The 9,650-nt window shown below is 30.8% G+C and overlaps 2 protein-coding genes across 3 annotated transcripts in view; both read left to right on the top strand.

The window, feature by feature from the left end:
• LOC101514885 (protein PHR1-LIKE 1) overlaps positions 1–2,785 on the top strand; it is a 4,239-nt gene extending 1,454 nt beyond the window's left edge. For both annotated transcript variants that reach the window (XM_073368004.1, XM_073368005.1), the window contains exons 3-9: positions 1–325; positions 778–937; positions 1,021–1,097; positions 1,195–1,234; positions 1,532–1,589; positions 1,931–2,000; positions 2,157–2,785. In XM_073368004.1, coding sequence (XP_073224105.1) covers positions 1–325; positions 778–937; positions 1,021–1,097; positions 1,195–1,234; positions 1,532–1,589; positions 1,931–2,000; positions 2,157–2,477 — 1,051 coding nt within the window. In that variant the 3' untranslated portion in view covers positions 2,478–2,785. The remainder of the gene's footprint in view (positions 326–777; positions 938–1,020; positions 1,098–1,194; positions 1,235–1,531; positions 1,590–1,930; positions 2,001–2,156) is intronic.
• Positions 2,786–7,238: 4,453 nt separating this feature from the next.
• Positions 7,239–9,650, top strand: part of LOC101514561 (uncharacterized) — a 4,570-nt gene continuing 2,158 nt past the window's right edge. Inside the window, exons 1-3 of the mRNA XM_004495523.4 lie at positions 7,239–7,977; positions 8,601–8,998; positions 9,234–9,483. Of these exons, the coding sequence (XP_004495580.1) occupies positions 7,761–7,977; positions 8,601–8,998; positions 9,234–9,483 (865 nt within the window). The 5' untranslated portion in view covers positions 7,239–7,760. The remainder of the gene's footprint in view (positions 7,978–8,600; positions 8,999–9,233; positions 9,484–9,650) is intronic.

Genomic DNA, 9,650 nt, shown 5'->3' with positions numbered 1-9,650 from the left:
TGCTGAACTTCCTGACAACATACTTTTTTCCTCGGCTTCAGAAGCACATTCTACGACATTTGTTTCTCCCCCTCAAGAAATTGATGCTATCTCCTGGGGAACAGATCCTATTGAAAATATTCTTCAGCTTCCTGATAATGTTCCCTTCCAGAATGATCAGGTGGAATACAATGGTTCTTACGTCTTGGATGGAAATGGTAAACCAACGGATTTCAAGGAGTGGGTTGATCAGTTAATGTCGGATGATGATTCTCTTCAACCAAATTGGAATGCACTTCTCGGTGATAATAATAATAATAACAATATTGCAGAACCAAAGCCAAAGGTTTGTTTCTTAACTTGATTTTAATATTGTACTACAAGGTCTCAAAATCTTTGTTCCTATCTGTGAAGTTGACTAGAACATGTGGGTTGCATCTCGTGCCTCTATCTATGTTTAAGGATCATGGTTATTATGCATGAACCAGTTCCCGATGCAGATGAAAATTACGTCAAGTACTATGTGTATAAATAAGTATCAGTAACTAACTATCCAGTTGTGGGCATTATAAAATAAGCATGTATGATGATTTGCTATAGTGCATTTAGGTTAATTTAAAAAAATAAAAATTATTCATCAATCATCGCTTGTGTGTGTGTAGTCCATTCCCTCTTTCCTTTCGCCCTGTATGTGTTTGTTGAAATCTACATTTTCACATAACTCTTTGTCCATAACTATTTCTGATTAATTATTTTAATGTCTAAGATGAATAAATGTGCCATTCTCTCTTGATTCAGGAAACCCAGGTTTCACTGCAGCAGTATGTACCATCTAAAGAAGTTAACGATCTTCCTAATTCTGTGTCGACTACATCACAACCTAAGCCCAGAATGCGCTGGACTCCAGAACTTCATGAGGCCTTTGTAGAAGCAGTCAATCAGCTTGGTGGCAGTGAGAGTATGTTCACTTCTCCTTAATTTTGTACTTCTTATCTTTCACATTACATATTTTCCTTATTACCTCATGGTGTTAACATGTAGAGGCTACTCCAAAGGGTGTCTTGAACCTGATGAAAGTTGAGGGCCTTACCATCTATCATGTGAAAAGCCACTTGCAGGTACATTTTTTACTTTTCTTCTCTACTTAGGAACTCTTTTATGGGCATGTTCTTTAGTCAAAGATTTTCAATGAATTGGTTGTTCTTTTAATTTCAGAAATATAGAACTGCCAGATACAAACCGGAATCATCAGAAGGTATGTTCAAGTCTATATGGTAGTTTAATGTTCATATAAACCAGCTGCTTCTTAATTATAGCTGTAGTTTAGGGCTTCCTAAGTCGTCACCCCTAAAGTTTCAAGAAAGATGTTTTCTTTGTGATATGTAATTGTTTTATGCGTATTGTCATTTTTCATGCTTCCATGTCTGTTCAAATTTATTTAGCCTGTTCTCTTTAGGGTTTCAATACACTTAATAAACACTCGGATATGCACCAATTTTTCGGGTGAATCTGAAAATAATGGTGTGAATGACTTTTTCTTCCTTGCCTGCAGAAATTCCAGAGAAGAAGTTGGCTTCAATTGAAGAAATGACGTCTTTAGACTTAAAAACGTGAGTCCCTCTCCCACTTATCTGTAATTATTTTTCTTTTTGTATTGATTGATCTTTTTTGCTGACAATGACTTCCCTCATTTGTATTCATAGAGCAGAGTGTAAATGTGAAATGTTCACGCTATCTTTTGACTTTTGTTGCTAATTATATATTTTAATCCACAATATTACCCATGACAAAAGTGTGACAGAAAAACTGATCCAAACAAATCTAGTGTTTGCTATTTTATGATTCTTATTTGCCCTCATTTCCAATATTTACTGTTATTCCTTTTGCTTTAATTGCACTAAGATGAAACATTAGTGTTTACCAACATTCTTTGGATCATGGTTTTGTATAGGACTAAGGGGATTACGGAAGCTTTGCGATTGCAGATGGAACTCCAGAAGCGACTTCATGAACAACTTGAGGTACTTTTTTAGTAGCTAAGATTCACTTTGTCTTTACCATGTGATCTTTGGGTGAAGGAGTGTTGTTTATCTCCCCATTTTTTTTAAGGAAGATGAGTAGATGACCACATGTGCTGTTATTGTAAATTTATAACTAAAATAATAACTGTTATGCAGATACAAAGAAATTTACAAATTCAAATTGAGAACCAAGGGAAGCGTCTACAGATGATGTTTGAGCAACAGATTAAGTCAGATGATCCTTCTGCTCCACTATCAAGTGATGTGCTACCTTCTCCAGTTGAAAATTTAGAAAACTCAAATGAGGGTCATGAAAAAATTGGAATCAGTGGTAGCACTCCTCCCAACATGCCTGAAGAAAGTTTCCAGGATGCAAGCATAAAACAAAGGGGAGAAGATGCTCAAATTATTGATGAACTTGAGCTGGGAGAAGACCAACTTGCCGCACCACCCACAAAACGAGTGAAGACTGACTGACAAATTGATGAAAGCAGAATGGTTTCCAACCCTGTAAAGGCGTCTTCTGTTTCTGCTTTTACAGATAACATGCTGGAACTTCCCTTTCTGATTTTGACTATGACCTCCTTAATCGGTGATTAATTTCACAGTATCTACTTCTTGTCCTTGATTTAGGGTATCATTTTGCATTGGGAAACTTCTCTCCAGATATTTTTTGTACATTAATGGAATGTTTGGACAATGGAGCTTCCTGAAATATCGTTAGATCCTGGGATATATCAACTATATTATTAGTGTTTTATGTTATGGGAGCTGCTATTTGCATTCGCCTTTTTCTCATAATACTCTTAACAGAATTTAACTTCCACAATCTGTTCTCATCCTTTTGGGAAGTAAACTTTTGAAATCCCTCTCTGTTCCTTTTCCCTTTCCTCTCCCTTCCCCTCCCCTCTAATTGTCTACTTCCTTGTGCCGAGATAAGATTGTAGTATCATAACCATCTTTGAGATGAATGCAGATAGAGCTATATATAGAGAAGAAAGGCATCATCGAAGCATAGTAGTAGAAACATAATCACATTTGAAGAAAGGTTTATTTGAATTTTTATTGTTCTTTTTTATTCGGCACATATTTATTTATGTTATGTAAGTTAATTATCGAATCAGGGAACAAGGAAGATTTTACCCAATGTAATATATTCTCTTAATAGAGGTAATTAACTTGTTTCGAGGAAATAAGAACACATTTATGTATTCTGTAAATTAATTTCGGAACTGTTAATGCCTTTCAGAAGTTAACTTGTGGAATGTAAAATTATGACCCAAAAGTTAAAATCAATAAGGGTTAAGCTACCTTACGGTAGTTTACTTTTAGAGTGTTTTTTTGCATTCTTATACTTTATCTGTTATTTAAATATTATTTTATAATGTCTATTCAAAATTTTCTAAATTAATTTCATATTGCTATTTCATAACGTCACATTATTATTTCATATAACGTTTGGCCAACATCTTTCACATTACTATGCAAACGTTTTTTTTTTCTGCATTAATCAAATTCACATTTTCGACTTTACCTATCATCTATTTATGTTTTTTTTTTCTGTATTAATCAAATTCACATTTTCGACTTTACCTATCATCTATTTATACGTTTTTTTTTTTATTAATCAACTTTACATTTTTGCCTATACCTACCATCTACTTATTTGGTAACAATTGTATACATCTTTTCAGAATATATAATATTGAACTTAACAACATGAAAGTTTCTTCAACTTCTTATGAATTGAGAATACATATGTCTCTCTTGCTTACCCCTAAAATATATTTAGACTATTTATATGTGCCTTTTATTGTTGGGTATTTCTCTTCTATAAATTACATTGATAAAATTAAATATATATTATTGATATAACTACTATATCAATAATTATTTGACAATTAGAATATAAAACTTCATATTAATTTTTTCAAAAATCCACTTAAATTAAATAAATTAAAATGTACCCGCGCAACGCGAGTTAACATCTAATTAATATATTATTTCAGTAATCAACGATTTAATGAAATTCATCATTTATATTATATTATTAAACAGAGTAATTTATCTCAGACTTACTCCTAAAGTCAACAAATCTCCACACATATACAACAATACATGGACGATGATTAAGAGTTATTTAAGTGAACATGATCACTTAAAAAAGTCACATGATTTTTCCTTCTAATCCTAATCATTCGATTGTGTGGTCATATGCTTCATATATATATGAGAGCGTATCCAGCCGAAACGAATAATTATTATGATAAACGAGAATAATTAATAACGATTGTTGAATTTAATTAACACAAAATTAAATTACTCACTGAAAATATTATATAACCGTCTTCCTATCCAATAAATCTTGATGTTATATGCTACAATATCTCACAATTTATTTCCCGTTCATTTTAGTAATAACTAGAGTAAAAAACAAATCTTTGCATTTGTAAAATCTAACTTAACTGAGAAAATATTGAAATTGTTAAGTTGCATATATAACATTTGTGTGTGATTTTCTTTATCATTTCATCTTATAGCAACAACACAAATTCTTTCTTTACCTTATTTTATTTTATTAAATCTTTCGTGTACTTGTGACATTGAATTATTTAAGAATTTTATTTTTATTAATAATGTCTTTTCATCCATTTTGTTTTACAATTCAACTAATTTTCAATGCACGTAATACTTGTGGCATATATTAATAAAGTGTTTCAATTCTCCTCTCTAAATTGAAGAGAATTTCTTGTTTATCAACCATAACTTTCAATCTTTATCATTGGAATATTTTATTAGCTCAATGATTATTTATCATGGAAAACGTGATTGAGCCATATAAAAATAAGTAGTTTTTATAGATAAAAAAGAACATTAATTGATTGAAAAAAACATGGAGTTTTTATTTATGAGTTATTACAATAATAGAAGGGAAATAAGTTTGGCATAACGTATAGTATCAAGAGTTTTTGGGTGGAAATAGGGGACATTTTTAGAGTAATCTAATCTTAGGTGTTAATTAAATTCCATGATTGTTATTAATAGTTTTTATTTTTCATAATAACCATCAATTCTCATAAGATGTGCTATCATATATGTATTTGACTTTTCAATGAATTTTATCTTATTTTAAATAATATTTTATTTGATTATTTCACATAAATTAATAAAAATATATAAAATAAAATAGAGAGCGAAAAATATTTTGATTAAACTATTTTTATCAAATATTAATATATAAATCATTATTGTTAATGCAAAGTGAAATTTTTTGAATTGAAAGCAATGCATATTATATTAGTTAAATAGTACATTTGGATAAAATAATTAATATTGAATAGTTCAAAAATCATTTTTCTTTATAAACAAGATACTTATTTGACTGTGTAATAAAGAGATACATAATTTATTATGACTTGGCGACTTGTTATTTTTTTCTTTTATCAGAATAAGGATGACTTTATTTGAATGAGTTAAGGGCGACTCGATAGATGGATGTTCATCCAATTCTATATTTTCTTATTTTTACTATATTTTAGTTTTTAAAATACACTACTGAATATTCTTCTGCTTACTATAGTATAAGTTAGTCATTAAAGCCTAAAAAAATGATAGTCATTAAACTTTAACGTGGGATGCAGCATTAAACTTGGATCCTGTTTTATTTGAAAATGAAACTGATGCATTTGTGGTGGTAAATTAGCATTTGTGGTAGTATCAAGTCAGATTTATTTGGACCCAAAAAATTAGATGTTTTTTAATGGATAAAAGGATTTATTTAGTAGCTAAATTAGCTTCAATAAAGGGAAAAAAATACTAGGAGGACATTTCTCTATTCAAATAGAATCACCCAAAGAAAAAGCAAACTTAACTAAATATAATGTGTCTTTTGAACAAACCAAAATAAGAATGATCATTATTAGAGTTGCCATGCCTCTTTTGAATCACACTCAACGTCAACTTGATTACAGCCCAAATAAAGAGGGAATTGAAGGGCTAACCTCACACTCATAGCTTCGGTAACATGATTTACCCATTTTTTTCTTAATTATTAAAAATTCATTTTATTTTAAATTTAATTATCTTTAAAAATCAATTTAAATGTTTTGTTTACTGGAAAATCAACTAAATGTTAAAAATCCTTAAAAATGGCTTTGTCTTTTAAATACATTTTTTTTATAAGACCATATGGAACAAATGGGTTTATAACATGTTTGTTTATAGCATGAAAAAAGACCAGAAAGTCTCTAGCATTTGTTTTGGTCTTTGTTATTAATTAATAATCATAATTCATAGGTCACGACAAGTGGGGTGTTGCCACATTTCTAGGTAATGAAAATTGAAAACTTCCACTCGAAAAAAAAAAAAAAAAACTTATTAATCTCTTATATAGTTGTAAATTGAGTGAGAAAGAGAATATATATATGTTATATGTGGCAACTTCACCAAATTATCCTCGTCTTACTTGGGACCCACCACTACTCTACCCTCAACTCAGCAACAACAACTTCATGTTTAAAACTTTGAAGCATTTGCATGGGTATTTTATTTCCATTCTCTTTTGTTGTTTTCGCTAGAAGACATATTCCAGTGTTCAATGTGATGTGTTTGATTATAACAAAGCACCAACACATTAATTATGTGTTTGATTATAACACAGCATCAACACATTAATTATATTTAATTAATTTATCTTTTTATATTATTATAATGCCGATGTATCAATTTCGTATTTGAAATATGTGTCAATATTTGTGCATAGCTTCCTATGCCCAACATGCTCCTTCACCCTCCCAATACTTTTCCTCTTTTTATTTTAGCCAGGCCAAATGTCCTGTTTCAAATAAATGATTTTTTACATGAATTTTTTTATGTAATACAGTGTCACTTGATTTTTTGTATTGATATTTTGATGGTCAGATAACAGAAATGTATCAGTCTTTTATTTATTCACTTATAAACTATGTAATATTGACACTTAAATTAAAGTTATATTCAATGTCTCACGTCAACACAACATCAAAACATGAAATATATTAATTCCATTTTTTTCTTCCAAATGACTATAATGTGTCCATATGTTAGTGTCATCAATATCACTATCTAATATTATTATTATTATTGTGTCATATGTGAGGCTCATGTCCAATGTCAATGTCTAATATTATTATTGCTCTTATAGTATAATAATAATAATAAGTCACACATACATATGTTAATTAAAAATGTGCATTGCTGTTTTCGTGGCTGTGATAAAGCTGTTACATCATATTCTTATCTTCTTCCCTGATTGTAACTTTTGTCTCTCTCGTTGCATGTGTATTCTCTCATTATACTTTTCTTTTCAATCTTCCAATTTAGTGTCTTTTCATAACAAGTTATCAAAGTCATAACTCATAGCTAATACCCTTCTTCTCAAACCATTTTTCAAAATTTCCAGTTGTATTTAATTCTATTTTCATAGTCAAATTTTGTAATTGCTATAGTTTTGATAAATTGTGATGGAAACTTATATTAATGTGACAGTTACATGGAACATAGGGATGGCCCACAAAAGTGATGTTTAAGAAAACAGGAGAAAATAATTGAGGTTTGTTTGTGACTGAAGTAGTTGAAAGAGTCACAAGTTTAAAGCTATGAAATTGTTGTTAGGTTCACAAGTTAGTAGTTGGAACAGTACAATTTACAAGTGTGTGTGGTTTGATAAGTTTTAATTATTAATTTGAATAGTTGAAAAGGGGAAAGTGAAAATTGGAGGCAATGAATCAAAAGTCTATTGAGAGAGTGGTTTCACAAAGAGCAATGCAAATGGGTAGTTCATTTCCTTGTCAAATTTGTGTTGTTGGATTTCTATGTGGAATCTGTTTAACTTCTCTGTTCTTAGCTACTTTGACTTCTTTTGGTGCATTTCACTTTAACCCCACTTTGTTTTCATCCATGTCAATAGCTAATTCAACTACTTCTCACAACAATATCAGTAAGTCATTTTCCTCTTTCTTGGTTTCAATTTTTTCTCCTTTCTTGAACAAAAATAATTTAAAGTCTGTTTGGATTGACTTATTTGAGTTGACATAAACATTTGTAAGACTGTTTTGCAGAGCTTATAGAAACAACTTATGACATATATTTCAGACTTTCAGCCTATTTTCATAAGTTCTCTAGGTAGCTTACATGAAAAACAATTTGATTAGCGCCTAATTAAGTTGTTTGTCCAACCAGGGTCTTAGTCTATTGTGAGTTCCATCCCTCTATTTTAATCAAGGTTTGGTGTATTCAAGGAATTTAATCCATGAAGCAAACTTGATGAGAAGGAATTAAGGCTTGTGTATGAAGCAACTTTAGTACATGTTAATGATTATATTGTTTGCTTTACGTTATGCATACTCTAATAACCTTTCTACTTTGGCTTTGACTTTATTTGCTAGAGGAGTGTTAGGGATAGGAAATGTGAGTATAAGCATCATTATTTTGCATGATAACATTCTTTTTATAATCACTTGGAACATATCATAATGATGTAGTAATAAAGTAATCAATCTGGTTATTATGAGTATATTATTAAATCAAATTCATGAGGAACATGTTCATTTGTTTTGTTAGACATGGTTACAAGATCCAACTGCAATTTTAAGATTAAGGAAACTGAGAGATTATTGAATTCGAAGAGCACTAGAGAGCGAGACGACATCGACGATGAAAGAGTCTCATTGCTTTACTCGGCATGGAGTGAAGTGTCGAATAAATCTACAATTGATGACAATGGAGACTTAGAGCACAAACATGGAATTAGAGGGTCTAGTTTGCCTAATGCTCCACATTTGGAAAACTGTAAGTTGAAAACGCAACTATATCACGATTTCGACGAGCGTAGAGGAAATGATAGGTTTCCACCATGGACAAGTTGGAAGGGATTTTTACAGACATTACCTGTTACTTCAAACCAGCTGATACAAAATCCAAAGCATGAAGCTGTATCTGAAGGAGCTTATCCACCTTGGGTGTGTTCTTCCACTAACAAACTATTGGTTTAGAAAACTTGTTGATTTGTTGTTACCTTCCAATATGCTAGTTAAGTGGCATCAGTTTCCACAACTAACTCATTTTTAAATAACCAAATTTTGTTTATGTAGTCTTAAAAGTTAAACTCGAGTTTTAATGCATGATTTCAACATCAAAATGACACATAATGCTCATGATTAAGAAAATATAGAATTAAACCATAAGCTTTTGCAGATTGTAGGATCTGATGAAGATAACTATCCATTGACTAGAAAAGTGCAGCGCGACATATGGATCCATCAGCACCCTTTAAACTGTAGCAACCCGAATGTCAAGTTCCTTGTTGCTGATTGGGAGAGATTACCTGGATTTGGCATTGGGGCTCAGATTGCTTCAATGTGTGGACTTCTTGGTATTGCAATCAATGAAGGAAGAGTCCTTGTTGCTAACCATTACAACCGAGCTGATCATGATGGTTGTAAAGGTATAATTTTGTAAAAAAAAATCATCTTACCAATTGGAAAAATAGCTTATGTATAAGTTATTTCTATAATAAAAGATAAAATAAAGTCAAACTGTTTTCATAAGCTATTTTGGAAAGCTTATGAAAATAAGCTGAAAACAACTTATGATTTGCAAAAGGACACTCTT

The sequence above is a fragment of the Cicer arietinum genome, chromosome 4 (assembly GCF_000331145.2).
Source record: "Cicer arietinum cultivar CDC Frontier isolate Library 1 chromosome 4, Cicar.CDCFrontier_v2.0, whole genome shotgun sequence".
Taxonomy (NCBI): domain Eukaryota; kingdom Viridiplantae; phylum Streptophyta; class Magnoliopsida; order Fabales; family Fabaceae; genus Cicer; species Cicer arietinum.
This window is presented reverse-complemented; position numbering and strand designations above follow the sequence as displayed.